At 43.5% G+C, this 20,273-nt stretch overlaps 1 protein-coding gene across 1 annotated transcript in view; it reads right to left on the bottom strand.

Annotated features, from left to right (window-relative positions):
- The window catches only part of cecr2 (CECR2 histone acetyl-lysine reader), a 31,489-nt gene that overhangs the window by 10,420 nt on the left and 796 nt on the right, over window positions 1-20,273 (bottom strand). The window contains exons 2-7 of the mRNA XM_070907603.1: window positions 5,387-5,481; window positions 2,809-2,992; window positions 2,073-2,200; window positions 1,743-1,826; window positions 937-1,004; window positions 627-787 (exon numbers count right to left, since the gene is read on the bottom strand). Of these exons, the coding sequence (XP_070763704.1) occupies window positions 627-787; window positions 937-1,004; window positions 1,743-1,826; window positions 2,073-2,200; window positions 2,809-2,992; window positions 5,387-5,481 (720 nt within the window). The remainder of the gene's footprint in view (window positions 1-626; window positions 788-936; window positions 1,005-1,742; window positions 1,827-2,072; window positions 2,201-2,808; window positions 2,993-5,386; window positions 5,482-20,273) is intronic.

Here is a 20,273-nt window from a genome sequence, read left to right as displayed (position 1 = left end):
TAAAAATAAGTAGGAAGGAAAATTGGGTGGGTAGTGCTGCATTCGACTCATGCAAAGAGTACGTCTGTAATCTCACCCCGAGGTACCTAACACACATTCCAAGGAAAATATGATAGACAAATGATTGTGACCCAGGGTATGGCCAAGCCCAATAAAGCTGACTACAGAACTTGTGCCCACATTCTACCAAACTAGCATGAGAGCATAGTTCTCCACAGCCAGGCTCAAGTTAATATGCCTGGGGTAAACTTCATTACCACGCTGGTGTGCAGAATTAAGGGCAAGCACAGACCTGCTCCCCTTCATTTCACTTGTCCTGCAGCTGGGCCCAGCTAAAGTGTCCAGGATCATGAATAAATCTCCTGGAGTAGGACGGTTATCTGTGTCAGAACATGAAGGCACCTGAAGGGAGACTGGGCTCAATCTTTCAGGCTCTATTACTCTATACATATTTCATATTAACACTGAATCAAATGACTACCTGTGAAGTGAAAGGGGTTGCTTGTAATGACAAACCCACAGAGAATGATCATCCAGCACCCTAACAAGCTAATATGTTAACCCTCGCATGGTGGTTTGTGACACACTAACACAGACTAAAAAGTAGTGTCTCTTTGGCATCTGACCTTGTGTTCAATCATGCTGCTGATCTCAGGCAGGAAATTCTGGCTGATAACACGGTGGAGGTGACGGTCCTGAGGGGAGGTTTTGTCCTTGATGCTTTCTGCCAGACTGACCCATTGTTCCTCTGTATCACACACAAGGGACCAAGTGCCTCGCTTACGGCCTGGTAGAAGCAAAGAGGAAAGACACTGGTTTATTGATCATCCAGGGAAAATGTGTAGAGACAATTAAAACTGTGAAACCGGAGGTAAAAACTTCCTTGATGTAGAAAACATGAAAATGAAATTACATATATTCTAGAGATGCTCTCACCTGTGCTAGGGTGAAGATCTTCCAGCCCATTTTCTGTCTTCACTTCTGTTACTTCACTTTCCACCTCACTGAAAGGTAAAAAACATGGGAGGAATGTTATATTTATCAATTTATTCTCCAAAGAACAGAGTGATTAAAACTAGCTGTTAGCTCCCGCACACTGTGAATGAATTTATGTTTCCATGAATAATAGGCTTTTTGGACATTAGATTAGACTCTTCATGTATGTACAAGTGGAGACGTATATCTCAGTGAGACCGGGAGATATATTGTGAAAGTGCCTCCTGCTAATCTTCAGCTTCCTTTCACTTAAAGCTAAATCTAAACTGTACAGTATATGGGAGCGAACATGACAAGTCAATTTAGGAATACGAAAATCCATTATTCTATTTATATGACTACTCTACTATATCCATGATATTTCCCATGATCCACATGAGCCAATTCAAACACACATGTGGTCACAATATGTTTGGAGAGTATGTGTCCAAGACATAGTTTCACTTATTACATTTCAGATCTGACAGTAGGCTACAGGGCAGTCAACAGCTGACTGAGAGCAAAGGAAATGATTAAAAAAAGAACAGATCAGACATAATTTTCTAGAACACCCTTTACAACTTTTAGGTATTCTACCTGATTGTCCAAACCATCACCAACATCTATGCACTCAAAGACCATATGGCATATGTTTTTTTTTGTTTTTACATAACCAGTACATCGGTGCAACACATGCACAACTACACGTCAGTATTTCTCTGCGATACGCTATTGGAACTGACAACAAAGAGAAATGTTTTTCTCACCTTAGCTGAGGGTCTTCCAGTTTTTTCTTCTTTGGTGGTCTTCCCCTTTTCTTTTTCTCTGGTAATGTTGGTTCGGTGGTTTCACTGTTGGAAAAACAACATGAAGTAGAAGAGAACTCTTTAAAATCATAGCCTTTTAACAGGGTTAATTAGCAATAGGAGACCTCTATAATTAACACTTAACAGGCCTGTAAACGAGTGTCAACTACTATTACCATTACACTCTTCCCACGTGCAGTAGTTAACCACAGAAAACATGACCAGTGACTAACATTCATTCTTGGTGTGCTGGACAAAGAAAGAAGATATACAGTGCTCACTGGTACTTACCTGATCCTCTCCGCTTTCCTCTTGACTGGCTCTTCCTTGTACATACGAGTGCCATAAAAGTACCAGTAGAGGGCTCCATTTCCATCCTGCCCCAGCGGTTCCACCCTCAGGCTGTCAGCATCAAGCCCCTGATGGGGTGGGGGGTGGGGTTAGGGACATTACATTTATCAAGTCATGTGTAGGACTGTGTTTTTAAATCATCAGTCATTAGTGGGTGATGTCATTCAGTCCTCTGAGCCTACACTGCTGTGAATCATACTCAGACATGAAGCTCTCTCAGTATCTCTCAGTGCGTTCATAAATTCAATCTGATAAATTCTTATCTCGTGAGAAAACAGTAAAATATATTGGAGGAGAAGTATTAACTTACAGACAGCATGGAGGTAATACTGTCAGGTTATTATTAGTTGCACCTTAGTTAATGCCAGGATATACATTTGCCAATATTGAGCTACTGTCTAAGAGGTTATCTTTGTCTTAGGGTGCAGGTTTTTCATGTGTTAACCATAGTGTTAATGGGATATAATGGTGAAAGGCTAGGTAACGTTGTATTACTGTGGTCACGCATTAAATAATGTAGCTTCACTGATGTTTTTGCAAAGACCTTGAACCCAGTTTCACTGCCCACAACCTCATGGCATAGTATAATGCACAAAACCATTTTTTAACGAATTGCATGCATGAAAACAAATAAATATAATTAGATTGTTTTAGCTGATCCTCATCAGATGTGTACCTTAAGCAGGTCAAAGACATCAGCAGCATCCAGACGGTAGTCACACAGCCGGTGCAGCAGTTCCACCTGAGTGCGAGGAGGGAGGTTCTCAAAGGGGCCCTCTCGAAGTGGGTTGGGCTTCCCTTCTTCCAGTTCCCACCGGTAGCTGATGATATCGTCCAGGTAACTACTAAATGCCTGGGGGCTAAAGGGCAGAGCCAAAGAACAGAAGGGAAACAGAGAGTGAGAGAGGCAGGTGCTATACATTTCTCAAGACCACATAACTTTCAACAGTACGAAAACATTTTTCACACCAATCTCTTAAAATACAAATATTGACAGGTTATTTGGGCATACATGGCAGCAGAGCAAACTCATGGGTTGGTGGTGAAGGTAAGGGCAGACTATGTGGGTTAGGTACATCTCCTTCGTCTTTCCTATGTGTGACTTGTGGTTTATTGTGTGCTATTTTTGTGATAGTCATTTCCTCAGTTTGCTTTGTAACTGATGATTAGTTAGATTTAGGTGGACTCTTTCACTCTAAAGTCATTTGAAACATGCTTGTTAGGCTAAATGACTGACTAACAATTTAATTACAATAGTACTTAATAGTTCCCAAGAAAGGTTAGTGATTATTAAAAGCATTTTACTAGACCATGAAGTTATAAAGAACATAATTATGTATCAACTACAAATTAAGATTTTACACTCTCTCATATGATGCTTATTATAACAAATAATTCAAAACAAACCAGATAGAAGGTTTCTTTTTGGTCAACTGAGATCTGTCAGTATGGATAAATGCAACCAATTCAACTGCAAATGCTGTGTGCACATTGCAAAGCCAACACACCATGTCTCAATATCAACTAGCGTCCTTTTGTAATGCATAGCTATGGAAACAAACAAAGTTCAAACTACCATATTGGCTGGTGAGATGGAGGAGGTGGGGCTGGAAACAAAAAAGAGACTAGTTTCTTTGAATGGGAGTGGGGTTGTACCTCTGCTATGAGTGGGAGCTGGTAAATAAATGTTGGTTCCGGTTCAGGTCTAGCCGATTAATCTGTACCTTTCAGTTCCAACTCAGATGAACAGAACAAGGGCTTGGGGCAGGGGTAAGCATCTTTGCAACGGCACAGAGAAAGAGGGACAGAAAAAATGGCTTATCTTGAAAGAGCAGTGTGCACTTTTCACACAGCTGCAGGCACCCCCCCCCCCCCCATCTCTCTCCTATTTTCTGTCCCTCGTTCTCTCCAACATCCTCCCTCCTTTCCCCCGCTCCGGCAGAGCGTTTAACACGTGCGGATGAAAAGGGCAGCTCTGTGAAAGGCCAGTGCTGAGCAGCCACCCCCAGGATGCCAGCGCCTGTCCAGTCCAATAAAGCAGGTTGTCCTCCTGTTACCGGTTGCCTGGGTGGAAAAACTGGATCATTCCTGCCTCTCTGCTTATCGGTCCACTGGTACCACTATGCTACTTTCTAATGATGGGCTACAGTAGGAGGTGTATGAAGGGGGAAGCCCTGTGAGAGATTAATCATATCTGGGGATTTGAATAACAACCTCTGCTACATACTCACTTTCTCCCATCATTTGATCACGGGGGAGAGAAACATTTCAGTGGTTTTGCTGTTTTTACATATCGCAGTAGTAGAGCATGATTTCACCAGACCTGAAGTCATTATATGTTGAGTAAATTCTGACTCCTAGCGAGTCATTGTGCTGGTGACTCAGACTTTCTATAAAGGCTCCTGGGTGATATGACTAATTTGAAGTAAATGGAAATACTGATTTTATTTTGGCAGCAACAAATCAAACTGAATGGAATGTTCATTGATTGTTTCCCAATGTGCAATGATTCCACGGTTGTAGTTCTGACAAGGTTAAAACCTACACCTAGGTGTGTAAAACCTAATTCAACAATAAGTTTACAACTGATTTAAGTACACTAAACAGTCAGATGCAGGTCATCTTGTAACATATTCTCTTGCTCATCCTCCATCAGAATACATAGTAACTAATAAACTTCCAAGCCAAATCCAGTCTTTTATGAAAGCACTAAGCCAAAACACTGTCATGTTATTTTAAGATAGAGGTGAGTATCTCAAAGTACTCAAAGCTAGCATTGAATTTCTTCTGATTCTGATTCAGAAGCTTGCTTACATATCATTTCATCAAATATTTTAAATTAAAATGTTCCTCATCTGAACTTTTTTACTTGAGCAAAGTTTTTATATGATGTACATTTATTGAAGTAAGATATCAATGAAGTGCTTTTCTGGTATCATTTCAAATTCCCAGCCCTATTGGAGAGAACACAAAATGCTTGAATCTTGCTACTTTTTGTTTACTTACTGAAGATATACATCAGGAATTATGGCCCATGAGCCACTATTTAGTGTTGAAACTTTTTTCGAAAGGAAAATTCTTGACTGTACTGAAACCAGATCGTGACCCCAAAACTCAGGTATGTATAGATCTGGTCAACCCTCATGGTTGCATTTTTTTAATTATCTGCGTGTGTCTCCAGTTTACTACAACTTCTCCTTCGACCATAACTCAAAACCTCATCCATCTGTTGTGGATACCATTAAACAACTTACGTGATGTCATTGCGCTGGTAACATCCCTGCAATAGGCAAGCAAGGAGGTCCCCGAGGAAGTCCAAGTCCTGCTCTGACAGGGCTTTCTCCAGCTCCTGGACACAAACAAACAAAAAGGAGACAGTAGGGTCAGTGCATGCACGAAGAATGAAACAAAAAGGTAAAAATTTACAGATATCACATGCTACTAAATGTTGCCACAGCTCAGCTGCACGGTTATGGGACCAGAGAAGTTTCAAAGGAGAACTCTTTCAACAAGGCAAAAGCATTATAAGCAAAACATGGGTAATTTTTGATGTATTAAACAATTGTTAGAGTCATTTTAAGAACAAAAGGCAACATCTCAGCTGTGAGATGATGCATCAAAGGAATAAAACATTATATTAGTGAGCTCTCAGCATAAATGTTTCACAGAGTTGGTATCAGTGTAAGGTAAGCTGGCAGAGGTAGACAGCAAGAGGGATGGTTGGAATCTGCAAGCTGTCTGAGTAAGGCTTCTTGGTTTGCCAGTGGTTGGTTGGCTGGAGCCGAGGTTCAAGTTCAGCCATGACCCCTCTCCTGCCTGGCATTGTGTTTCAGCCATTGAGGTTTTATGAAGCGGCAGTAACCGGTAGAGCAAACTCTAAAAGACCTGAAAGCACCAAGGAGAGATGGCAGGCAGCAGGGGCCTAGAGCTGCAACACAGCCATGCCCCCTCCTCCTCTACTGACCAACCAAGACACAGCACCCCACACGGCCTCCCAGCATGCACTGCTCTCCCCAATGATACCCAAAGGCTCTGGAGTAGAACAGGAAGGGAGAGAGAGAGAGGGAGCAGGAGGCTGAGAGGGCAGAAATGCAAATGCAGAGTGCTCCATCAGCCAAGTGTTCATTTCACTTAAAGCCCCTTTTTGCAGGATGCAAAGCAGCCCCTTCAGGCTGAAGCCCAACCAGTCGCTCTTCAGAAAATGAACATGACTGCCTGCAGCTGACCACTCCTCACCCCTCCTAGATCTTCCTCTCTCACTCACAACAGATCCAAACTCTTTCTCTGTGCCACTCTTCCTCTCTCTCTCAAACATTCTACAATAGTGCTACAGCAGGTTCAAGAGGAAAGAAAATGGCCCACAATTATCTCAAGGACGAGGAGGCACGTTTAATTATTGCGCGCTCACTCGACTCTTCTCAGTCTGCGTCTCTCTAGAGGAACCTGGTTGAGCTCAGGGGTCACCAGAGGTCAGCGTGCACACCTCCTGGCCATGGAGAACAACGGAAGCCAGGAGCCAAGGGGCCAAAAGGAGGTTGAGAAAGAAGTTGAAAAACAGGATAAGATTAATGTTTCTGCTTGAGGTTAGAAAAGAAAACAGTACTCAAGACAGCCTGCCCCTACCTGTGATAGAAACATACCAGGAGAGCCAGTCTGATGACAGGAGATAAAAATCAGCTGTGTCTCATGACTCAAAGGAGGAACAGTTCATTAAGTTTCATGAGGACATTCTAATGACCAATTTAAAAGCCCACAGATCAACGTGCTCACAGTCGCAAATGGGACGGATTCTAATGGATTTTTAGAATGATTCAACTACAAGACTTAAACAGGAGGACCTGAGGTTATGGAATTGGTGTGAAGCCAGGAGTACACCAGACGATATTTTAAGTCTTAAGGTAGCAGGACATCTCACATTTACCAAACAAAATTCCCATCTTGCCATGGTAACTGTCATGTCCTGTCAAAGCACAGCACAGTGACAGACTGAAAGGTTTGCGCCTTCATACATTCAGAGAAAAAGAAGCATAGAATTTGGGCGTGCTGATGGTTGGGTGGTGACTACAACAGTTTTAGATGTTGCTGATTTAGATTCAGACTACTGCTGCACTATGCTTGTGCACACCCTGACAAAGTGTGACAAATCACCTGGTTCGACATCTCCCACTACAAAAGCAACACTGAACACAATAAACACATTCTGGACCTGGACGTTCCATACTTGAAAGAGAGAAGATAACAGAAATGAGCAGGTGTGTGAAACTGTATAATGTAGCTCCATCTAGCCTAAGACAAAAGGAGGCAGAGCTTTGACAACAAAGAGACACTTCAAGCAAGCACATGTGTCGTGGCTTGTACACATGTATGTATGCTATCCAGCTGCAGAACTCTGTCATAGCCGTGAGCTCTGATCATTACAAAAAGGACAGGAAGATAGTGTGTGCATGTCTTTGTGTGCAAGCGCATGTGCATGGGATGCCGAGAGATCCTGTGTCACGCTCCCTTCCATTTCCTGGTCCCCTGTCAGGCAGCCTCTGGGCCAGAGTGAGCCCATCCATCAGAGACAGACTGCACTTTGATCACACTTTGAAAAACCTGGGGGCCAGGGCCGGGGGAAGAGTCGAGTACAGCACAGCAGAGTGGAGGGCTCGCTACAGTCCCTGGATTACCACCACCCTGCTCCACCTTTGAAGTGCCACACGGCATCTCAGATGGCAGAGGGAAGGGGAATTAATGTGCTGTGCGTGCCCTTTCTTCAGCCATCCATCCAGCCGGCCAACCCCTCTGTGGCCTGGCGCTAACACACACTGAGCTTGATGAAGGGTTGCAAGGGACACTCTGCTGCAGCTGGACATGTCCTGTGGGAACCTTTCCCCTTGATATGCACAAACACACAAAAAGGTGGTGATCAAACTAAAACACCTACAACGACACAACTCACAACCTTTGGGCAACCATGGTCAAACAACAGAAAGACACTTTTTCATTCATACACGTGGCCCAACAGAATAAACACAGTGCAGTACTTTGGCTGCTTCACATTAATGATCAATGAGACTCAAAGATAAGAGAGTTGGATAAGTGATAAGCATAAAGAGTATAAATCATGGAGCTAAACGGTCAGATTTATCACTAAGCTACTGCAGTGAACAAAACAGGTTACTCGTATTCACACGCCAAGACAAAGATTGAAGGGTGAGTCAAGGCTTAGTCAAAAGGTGTGTCATCACCACAGCCCGTATGTAAGCCTGGCTTGCAATCAGCAATTCACCCTAAAGGTATTTGCCACTTCTCTCACCGACTCCCCTGCTGTTTCTCTCTCTGCTTCTCTCACTGGCTTAACCTCTTATTCCTCTCTTACACACCATTTTCCTCCCCCTGTCCTGCTGCCCAGTGTCTTTGAGGGCCTCTGAGGCATTCTATTATTCCCCTGACAACACCCTCGCTCCACTCTCCACCCCACTCTTTTCCTCTCTCTGTCTTCCTTATCTCTGCTGTCCCTTCTCACATTGTCCTCACTCCAGCCAGTTGCTGGCTCCACTGTAGCGGAGGACAGTGCAGACTCTTTATAGTAAAAGGAGAAGGTGATTGGCAGCGATTCTCCCAAAATTCTTCATTGGCATAGTGGGAAAAACAAAACATCCAGACTGAAAACCTCCATTCAAAACAACTGAGGTACTGGCTCGCCTATCCATCTATTCAATAGAACAGCAAACAGTGCAAGAAGTAACACCCGTGGTGTCAACACAGCTTGCCACTTGGCCTTTTCTCTTTCTCACAAGGCCCTGTCACACCTAATGTACCTTCACTAACTTTAACAAAGTAAAATGCCTACAAGATAGCAGCTTTTGTCCTTCACACAAGCATGACATTATGCTTTTGTTAAAAAAACATGCCAGTATGGAACTTGCACGTAAGGGCTTAACTGGAGTCTCACCACAGATGCAGTACCTACAGCAGAGTATTTTATTTCTAGTTTTACATTGTTTCATTGACGGTAACCCTTAACGGGTGTACCATACATGATTGGGCTGTATCGTGCTTTAATTATATTTACCACAGTAACAGTGTTTATGCTGTTTCATGCAATTGTTAAGCGATCGACGGTGGGAAGGTCCAACTCATTTCATTACTGACTACACAGTAATACACGCAGTCACCAAATTTACATTGTTTTATTCACTGTGTTAGAGAGCGGGGTTTGCAGGAGTAAGCACCTGTTCACGCTTACCAGACCCCTCATCTTGTAATATGCCATGGATGTGTTGTATTATGGGTGTAAGAAATCTGAGGCCAGCCTCATGCAGATAAACTTGAAAGGTGTCTTTTTTGCCCCCTTTGGCACTCCGGCTACAACGAGCTGGCGTTGTTGACCTAAAAAAGGTCTCTAAATGACAGCTAAAAGCATTACTGTCATGTGACTTCAGGAATCTCAAGGTCAAAAGTACTGCTAGTCCTTTATCTTCATTGGGGACAAATTAAAACCACTCCTATTTAGCTTTGCTTAGGCTGAACCCATGTTAACGTTACAAATCTGAACTGTTCTGGTGCCTAGTACTCACATATAGTTGTAGGTAATATAGAGCATGGTTTAATTTGTTTGTACATTAGTAGTTGTGTGTGCATGAAACAATTCAGAGACAATGAAAAAGTGAAGTTGTGCAGAGTCCCCTACTATCCAGTCCACAAACTACACACATGAAGTTTGTTGTCAAAGTCACGTAGGCTTGAAGCTGTCAAAATAACTTGATACCGTTAGTGGTAGCCTGCCTCTAATTTCCTAAAACTTCCTATAAAATCTCATGTAGTCTCTAAACACATGTAATGATCTGAATGGCTCAACTGGTCAGTCAACCCTCAATTGCGAACCTCCTCCCAACCTTGGTTAAGCATGGGTCGGACGCTTGGTTGGATGCCTTGCTTTGTCGACCACGCATCTCTATTAGGTGATATTGACGCCTAAATGTCATTTCACAGACTCCCCAAAAAGAGAGACAAAGAAAAAAAGAAAGACGTGGAGGGGATTGAAATAGAAAACACACACAGCAAGCAAGAAGAGCATCCGTATGGTCAAAAGAAGAGGAGCGTGAAACTGAAACAATGGATCCAGCGTAATTCTGTGTGATTATATGGTTTACCAGTGAAATGTATGGCACTACACTGCAGATTGGAGTCTCCGCTAAAGCTGACAACCAGAGATTAACCTATCACAGCTGTCTCATGAGAATGGGTCCAACATGGGTTGAATGAGCATTCAGTAAACCTGCATCATGAACACATCTGCTATATGAAAGTGGTTTAACTGTGCCAAGCTAAAGATGAGTCTCCCCTTGGAGGACAAAACTTTAGGTCTCTGTTTGACATGAGAACCAGGACGCTAAATGTCATGAGACACGAGACATGAATCAACTGAGGGGAGGAGAGGACCAGACTTCTTAAAAGACAGGAGACATCAAGGCTAAACTGACTTCAAGGCAGAACAGACCATCTGCATTTGAAGATAAAAGTGAAATGTGCTTTTCTCAGTGGACACTAATGGCCCCATCATGTGTCCCAATGCATATCTGTGGAGAGAGAAAAACTGAGATAAAATGTGTGCATGTGTGTCTGGCCAATGCAAGCTGCAAGTGAGAGAAAGAGAGAGAAGGGGCTGTGATAAGCAGAGTGGCAGCGTTTGTATCAGCAGCTCCAAGGTTGTGGCAGATCCAAAGAGCCTGTAGTGTCAGGGGGTTGGCCTCTCTGGCTACCCTCACAGCAGATACTTTCCATCCCACTGCCGTTAACAGCTCCTCCGGGGTCTATATCACCAACAGTTGGAGGACGAGTGCAAGGCTAGCTGGCGGGGGGAAGGGAGGCCTGTTTGTTGTGTAAAGGCTCCTCTCTTCCACTCCTTTGCATCTTTCTTTATTTCTTCCTCCCCCACTCCCCTCCCACTTTCATCTCACACATGGTTCCTCCAGAAGCCATCATCTGACAACACCCTCCACCCCCACACATAACCACCTCCTGCCACATGACAAACACGCACACACACACACACACAGCCATAACACCACAGGAAAACGCCCTCACATCCTCAGGATGTACTGTTCATCTAATCATGAGAGGAAAGCATCAACATCTTTGAGTTGCTGCCACACATCTGACTGACACATCAAAACAAGAATTTGTTGCCTGCATAGTCAGTCTTGATTTATGACATGTCTGTTCGAGCCAGAGTGAAAAGTTGTGTCCTCCACACCTGCCATAGCTAGCGTGCTGACACACTCAAACAATTAGAGCCTCCAGACGAGGACACCATTTGTTCATGGAAATATGTGAACAGGAAGAATGACTACAGGTTGTTCTAAATGATCTGCACTACCATGTGGGGAAACAACGAACAATAAATATAGCTCATACACTACACAACTGTAAGGTCAGTTTCAACTTTCAACTTGAGTTTTATTATAGCGTCAATGTCAGGGCCAGGTGGGACAGGTGGCTGGGCTGTAAGAGGGGGGGTGGAGGAGAGACCTTTTGGGATGCACAAGCTCTCCACTTAGCCTTGGCCTAGCTCACTGGCTATGTGGGAGAAGGTCATTAAGCGCAGGAGATGGGAGGCCACCCAGTGCAGCCCAGCGCCTCTCCTACTTCCACTGCCAGCTCTGGAGGAAACCACATTATCAACTTCCCTATATAAAATGGAGCTTCCTGCTTCAGCTGACATCCCAGTGGTCCTATTCTCTGACTACATAAACATGCACCCGCATATACGGGCACATACACACACAAACAGATCGTTAAAACTCAGCCTGCTGGCCCAGAGGAGGAAAAAAAGAGTCCCTGACCAGTGTGGTTGTGGACGACGGAGGGAGGAGTCTTGAAATGGAGAAAACAACATGAAGCAGATGGCTTGCAGCCTTGGAATTAAAACACACAGACACGAGGAGGAAAAATAGGCAAACAAAAGTAGCCTTTAGAGAAAATGTTAAGACATAATGTTAAGTGGCACACTGAGAACAGCAATGTATCACTTTCCAAAATGTAAGTGACACTTTGGAGACACCGCTCAGTGGCTAAGACACCTATGTATTGTGAACAGGTGGTGCAGGGGGCAGCAACACTTCGGACTTGGTAGTGCTTAACAACAAACACAACTGGCTGTATTTGCAGGTGGGAAACCTGCACTAGTGACTGTTATTTTTCCAGTATGCTGAATTAGCATCAAAGGGAGGTCGAGAGTGTACGCTGTTTGACTAGCTGTTCAGCCTACTGAATCAGTGACTGTATCCTGGGAATTGGTTGTAGTCTTTGCACTGTGTTTAAATGCAACATTTAACAGGAAGATGTGAGATGACACAGTGTTGGGTCTTGTTGCCCCTAGCTCTTTGAAGTCAGCCTAGTGTGTCAGGCCCAGTCCTGTAATTACTTTGAATAAGACCTGTGTATTGATGCAACAGGAGTGCCAATGCAGAGGGCTCCAGCAACAACAAAAAAAAACAAAACAGGGTCATCCAGCAAAAAAGTTGAGCCTGTCTCAACTTTTGCTGCAACGCAATGCAGCATTGTCTGGCAAGAGTTGTAAAATCTGGCATGCGAGTATTACAAACCATTAACTAATGCTTTGGCGTCTGATAAGCCTTTAATTTACTTTTGTTACTCCAATTGGACTTCCTGGATCATATGTCATTGTTTCACCAACACAACACCAGCAACGCAGCCCCCTTTTCTGTCTCACTGTCACTGCTAATTCATTTGAATTAAGCCCCTCTGTTGAAACAACGTGGGTGCCAATGCAGAGGAATCCAGCAAAAAAGTTGAACCTGACACAACTTTTGCTGGAACACAATGCGACATCATCCGGTAAGGCTGCGTTGGCTAATTAAATACATTCAAGCACACATTCCAGGTAGATCACTCTGTAAAGCACTTTGGGTATGAAATGTGCTACATAAATACATTTTCCTTGCAATCATCAGATGTAAGATACAATGATTGTCACCTTGATAACATTTGGTGAACAAGAAGCCTTCAGACTCATGAATTTATTACTCAAACTGGCATTCCTGAATTGTATTTCATTGTGTCACCAGAAACTGAAACAACAAACGCAACCTCTTGTCTTTTTTTTTTTCGGTCTGTTAATATTGCCGAATTACAGCAACAGGTGTGGAATAGCCTACATATTTTACACTAGTTCATATTTTGAAAACAAACCGTATAAAGAGACACACTGAGGTTGAGAACACTCAGAGTGTGCCAACCAGAAATCTTTATTTCAGCCTGTGGCCTCCTGCTATCCATGTAGTCAGCCAAGTGTGTGCCAGTCGGCCCCCTACTAAATCCTCACAGGTCCACACCCCTCCTACATGTCCCCTTGTGCCAGCTCTCAGACGACTCTCTAGTCAGCATCGTTCTAAAAAATTTCAACTCACTCCAACATTCCCTCCCTCTTTACATCGTACTTTCTTGCCTCCTCTCTGTTTTCTATAAGAACAAACAGCAACATGTTTCAGAATAAATCTCTCTCTTTCTTACCTCCTCTCACTGTGATGTTGCATCACACTAAATACAACACAAAGCACTGTTTCTCGGCAGGCTAAACACATATTAACCAGAGACTCTGGCACTGGTTTGGAGAAGTTCTCATCACTTGGTTTCTCTCACTCTTCTTATCTCTGCTTCACAACCAGCCGCAACGGCGCAGAGTGAGAAAGCAACACGAGAGGGATGCCGCCCCAGACTGGAGACAGAGAGAGGGAACCATGGGGAGCTGCAACAATGGAGCTGGCTGAAACAAACCCCGGTGTATGTGCCCCTCTACCTCCCCCTCTGTGCACACACTCCCCATGTGAAACCATCTGATGCATGTACTGCTGCTCTCACTTGTCAATCACAACTGGGGGAGGGGCAGCAGCTTCTTATAAAGCCCCCCTCACAGTGCATTGCAAGGGAGGGTATTAAAAAAGACATGCAAAAAGGTTCTTGATCTTTGAGGGGTACTCACAGAGTGTGAAAAAGTTTTGAAGGCTTTATGTGTAGCCTGATCTGGAGGGGAGAGTGTCAGAGGTTGGTGTCTGTGAGGCTGTAAGAAGGGCTGAGCTGGGGATGTGTCAGTGGGTGGGACAGAGGGACAGAAAGGGATGCGAGGGATGAGTGAACAGTACAGATCTGGGATGAGAATGGATCATTGTTATGTGGGGGGCTCCAATCTCTTCCCTGGAATTGACAAAGGAGGTAAAGCAGCCCAAGGTTGAAGGTAAACATTATCAGTGATAAGCACTGATCCCTGATGATGATGGTGCAGATATCACAGCAAACACCCCCTTGGGTGTGGTTAAGATATAGAAAAAGAAAAACCACCAAATTCCAGCCTCTGTTTGCTTTAAGTAGTGATATCCTGCCACATATCTTCACCACAACCATTGTCAGCGCTCACATCAAAGCCCCCTAATTGAGGCCAGACTGGCAACACATATTAAATAACTGCTATCTGCAGTTACAATCCACAAAAACTGGGAATCAGCAAGAGTGTGCATCTGTCTGAAGTTGGGCCATGATGGAGCAACACTTAAGCCTTGATCCTATTCTCCCTGTTAATCCACTTGCTTTCTAGACAACAGAAACAAGGACGTGCTCACAGGCAGCCTGCTCTCGCTCATTTACCAGATCTAATAGGACTAAATCTTCTTTTACAATCACACTGGGGGCTTTACGAAAATAGGAGCCCCCTCCCCAGAAGGGGTGCTGCAGCAGCAGCAGCAGCGGCTAGCACCCAGTCAGAGTGGAGAGCCTCCACCCTCCAGGGGGAAGGGAAAGAAAGAACCACCATCTGGGGTTTAGTCATGGTGATGCCAGGGGCTGGGGCTCAGGGACAGGGAGACTGCTGGGGCTCGAGAAGGGGATGGGGTAGAGGGACTGCTAGTGGGTATGGGGTAGTGAGACAAGTGATGGCAACGAGGATGGGGCTTGGGGAGAGGTAGACAGAGAGGCTAGTCCTTGGAGAGGGGTTGCTGTAGATGAAGCTGCCGTGCAGGAGTTTGGCAGGTAACTATGAGCGAGAAGATATTTCCCAATCCATCAACAGAAACAAGAATAAAAACAGGTGTTTAATAACTCTGGCTGATTAGACATCTAGTCAGGTTGGAATTAGGTTCAGCTTTATTGGGAATTACGTGATGTCACCAATTCTGAACTAACAACGATGATGACTGTAAATAAATAAACCAACCTGACAGGTACAACAAAACTAACAGGACATATCTGAGCTGTCAATCAAGGACAGTCTATGCAAAAACACAGTCTTGAGAAGAGGTTTTATCGGGTAACATAAGTGAAAAAACCTGTGTGGGAGGCCTATGGGCGTGTGAGTTGAGCAGATACTGAGCAACGTAGTCTGTCAACAACTATAATCGGCTGCACAATAAAATCTAGGTAGGTTGTGATCAAAACAACATAGGGAGAGGAATAAAGGGATACAGAAAAAAATCAAACTGGCAGTTAAATCTGGGTGCCATAGAGACCAATGGTTATACAGAGAAAAATGTACCCAGTGTGAAACAGCAAAAGTGGGAACAGAAGCCAATTTTCTTGAGAGTTAGTATCTGCTCGCTAAGTCTTTGTGGGTGTAAAAAGTAGAATGACAATGGGGGAAAAGACAAACTACTGCAGGTCACTGCACTTTAATAGTTGAGTTCTTTGCCTGAGGCCATCATCCGAACATCACAAGCAATACAACAATCACACAAAATAAAGAGCTAGTGTTCCCAACACAGGCAAGGACAATGTATGCAATTCATGAGTTCCAACTAAGCTATCGTGGTATCATTTATCAGACAATAGAAACCAGGTGGAAATTAAGATATAAATAATCCAACTAAGAGACAGAGATAGAGACAGCAAGCAAGAAAGCAAAACTGAAACATTACTTTATTTGGTCCCTTTGTCATTGTTGTTACTTACTAATAAAAATAGCAGCAGAATGAATTATTCAGGTGAAATTTCATTGACCAGAGTGAAACAATCAGCAAGATGATAAATATCAAGCATATTTAATATGGATGGAATTTGCTCAAATGCTGCACTTGGGAACAGCGGGTTGGGTGACTTCAAAATATAAGTTCAACCCTAGAGCCAGCTTTAATGCTTGAAACCTTTGAATTCATTATCATATCAATCACAGAAAATGCTACAGTTTTTTCCTATGACAAATCAGAGTTAAACTGAGAGGCACAGAGGTTGTTAATCTTCAAATAAGACTAGAAGATAAGAGGCTACAACCATGCTAGCAGCTCTGTGAGGCTGTTCTTGGGCAAAGTGGTGCTTTGAGCTAAATGCTAACACCAGCATGTTAACATGCTCACAATGACAATGCTAACAAGCTGATGTTTAGCAGGGGTTATGTTTACCATAATTATCTTCTTAGTTTAGCGTGTTAGCATGCTAACATTTGCTAATAAGCACAAAAAACAAAGTTGAGCCAGAACAAAGAGTCCCTTCAGTGTACAGTAGAAGTAGAAGTTTAACCTGTTTTGCTAGGTGTCTCTTCATTTCTTGGCCTAAACAAGGACGGAAACAGCTCTCATCTTGATATCGGACAAGGAAGATTCTATCTCTAGGTTTTCTTCAGCCCACTAACGTGTAATTTCTGTTTTTCTTATCATTCTTGTCAAATTAAAAGTATAAACTAACGTGTTTGTGGTTGCCACAGTCAGAAGATTCAAACATGGGGGCTTTTTACACCAACTGCACTATGGCAAACAGCAAAGAGCTATTATGGTGATTTGTACGGGGGGGGGGGGGATACAAACCACTGGTCCAATTTGAAGGCTTATAAATTCCCATGTCTCTTAGCTCATCACTAGCTCGACAATGAACATCTTAAAAGAGGAGGCCAATTTACGTCAGAGTTCACAACATAGACGATGACAGGCAGCTGATGAAGATACATGGAATAAATGCATGACGATGTGCCAAACAGGCTGCCAGCAGAGCATGGAGGGGGAAGACGACAGGGACAGAGGTCCTTGGCATGAAGGGCTATGTCTGGCAATGAAGGGCAAATCGTTGAAGATCCAGCAACAGGGGCCTGCAGCGTCTGTCGGCCATGGGATTTCAGGCATCATTTCACAGATATATAGCCAAGAAATCAAGCATACGCCACAGAGACAAAAAGCCGGGCAAAAGGGGACAGGCATGTTGACCCTGGGCCTCCTTCCTGCAGATCCCTCTCTCACTCTTTCATACTAATATGCTTTCATTTGCTCGCTTTGCTCTCCATCTCTAGGACAGTTTTCTCCACTTCCCCTCTTTCCCCTTCCCTCCCACTCATCCTTTTTTCTTCTCCATCTCACCTCTCTCGTCCACACATACACGTGCACACACACACACACACACACACACACACACACACACACACACACACACACACACACACACACACACACACACACACAGCTTGCCTGCAGCCTGAGGAAAGTGGAAACCAGCGACAGTGAAGTGTATCAGCCAAGGAACAATGTGGGGGAGACTCCATTATCACTGACCAGCACCGTAAAAAGAAAAGAGCTGCCCCAACAGTACCACAGCAGTACTGTTGGACTGAATCACAGAGTTTGTCAATATCCACCCTGGTAGCAGTTTCACAGAGTACAAAAAACACAAAAGTGTGCTCTCAAAGTGGGCATTCATTACACAAGACAAGACATTAAATACTTTTAGTAGTCTATTTAGTCAGGTGTCTCGGCCATCTTGAGTTGTCCATACTCATTACACATCAGCTTGCAAAGAACCCCATACTCTGCTTAACTGGATCTTAACGTTTTTAATGTGATGAAATACATTAACAACACTTCAGACTAGTCACTCTTAACAATTGAGCTCCTCAACAAACTAATGCTGTGGACGTATACATCCCTGCAGCCTTCTTCCTCGTCTTCCAAAGCTCACACCAGAGGGCAAAAACACAATATATGTCTAATAAGGAAATACGTGGAAATATTGTGATGTGCAGTGTTGGTTGAGGCCCTCAGCAGCCACAATATTGACCCCTGCTGTCTATAATATAAGGACAGAGTGGCAAAGACTGACACGAACAAAGACGACAGCAGCCAATATAAGATGCTATGTCCACAAGGAAGGACTGATGGTATGTCAGAGAATGTTGACACTAAAGCCCAGGACAGAGTGCAATCACTCGACACCCCCCACTCTGTCATGACCAATGACAGTCGCTTCCTGCCCCTACCCCTGCCCCCTTTTCCACCCCTTATTCTTTAGTAATTCAACCTGTACATGCAGGGATAGGATTGCAACTGGAGCTGACTGACATTATCCAAAGATTTGTGCACAAGCACAGCCAAAAGCATCTCTTTTGAGAGATGACTTTGTCAGCTGTCAAATTTATATTGATTGACTATTACATACAAGTGACTCAACAGTTTCCATCAACCTTAACTATACAAGTCAAGACGAAGGCAAAGGTAAATGAGGGTCAGGCCAAAGTGCTACCCTCGTGATAGTGCCCAGGCCAGCTTGTCTTGTTGCTGGTATGTAGCATTAAGCTAAACAAGGACAGTTTCCTCTTATTTCTACAATACAAAGTCCTCAGAAAGTAAATGCGTTATCCAAATGTCCAGGCGCTGGAACAAGACTTTACTGACTACTGTTTTACTTTACTGTGAGTGCCACAAGTTAGTGTGAATATTTAAGTTTGCAAAGCCACAGAGCAGCAAAAACTGGACTCAAAAGGACAGGACTGTGTCAGCTGATATCTTAACATCATCATAAATTAAGTGCAATGATTTGCAAAGAAACTAAGTTTGTCTGCATCTCCTTAATTTTATTCCTGACACCGAAATCTGTCTAAAGCCTACTTTAGGCACCAAATGGTAAGGTGCACACAGGTGTGAAAGCAGAGCTCCCATCACTCTGCACAGTTGTTGCCAGGTTGGGAGGTGATGTGCTTTCTGTGAAAATACACACTGAGAAAATGTGTATTTATTTCCTCCCTTACTATGACAACCAGCTTCTCAGGCCACCTATGAATGTACAAGTGGGCAAATTCAGCAAATCATACAATTTTGACTGAAAGACCATATAGCCATCTTAAGGCCAAATTCAGACAGCACAACAGTACAATACAAAGGATTGCTGTATCTAGTATTATTATAACTGCAGCTGCAGATAGTTCTACTGAGAATCAAAAGAGGTATGACCTTGAACATGTGTGTGTCTGATTGAGATGTCAGAGTATAAGACTACTACATCAATCTCAATATTTCCTCGAAATCCAGCTGAGGGGGGTGCACCTACACATGTGATCTGCTTAGTGATGCGGTTAAAGGCGAATACATCATTTTGCACTGGGTAGGAGCAGAAAGACCCTTGTGTTAAGCTGAATGGCTCAAACCATACTTGGCATCATTTGTAAAGTTGCAATAAAGAAGCGCAAACAATCAGTTCTTTGCAACTGGATAACTCATACATTACTCATATATAACTAATTATTAGTTTCAACAATAACATGTTTCAACAATAAATCCAAAACCATCTTAAGGAAAATTGCAACAGCACAAGACCCTCAACTTTCATGTAAACTAGGCGCAATGCGATCCCCCATCTGGCTTGCACCTCGTTTAATAACAAAGCAATGCCTGCGTGTGTTTCTCTCCCGAAGGGGGTGGGGATGAATGAGTGATGGAGACTGTTGATGCGTGATGTTGACCTTACCAATTTATTTTAAGTGCAATCATTCCTCGATGGATTAAACAATCTCCATTAACTCCGATGCAATAGATATATCTTGGAATTAGCTGTTGTGCGAACTCCGAAGACATTTCAAGAAACGCGGGGGGTCGAATCGAGGGATAAAGTTGAATTACGTAATCGCAGCGTAATATAATTCGTTTATTCTGAGATAGATCAGAGAACGGGAGGCCGATCTTCTCCGTATAACTCATCGTACCCATTTTTTTTTTATCGGAAACAAACGTTTAAATCATCAAAAACGGGACGTGGGCGAACAAACAATGCCTGAACAGCATCTGCGTCCCTATGGCTACCCGAGCCAGATGGCTTGCAACTGCAAGACAATAAACTCGAACCTCACACCATGAACTTAACTTTATTTGACAGAAAAAGAAACAAAACACAGTAGCA

Source organism: Enoplosus armatus, chromosome 6 (assembly GCF_043641665.1).
Source record: "Enoplosus armatus isolate fEnoArm2 chromosome 6, fEnoArm2.hap1, whole genome shotgun sequence".
Classification (NCBI taxonomy): Eukaryota; Metazoa; Chordata; class Actinopteri; order Centrarchiformes; family Enoplosidae; genus Enoplosus; species Enoplosus armatus.
The sequence above is the reverse complement of the archived record's forward strand: the minus strand, read 5'-3'. Positions and strand labels throughout refer to the sequence as shown.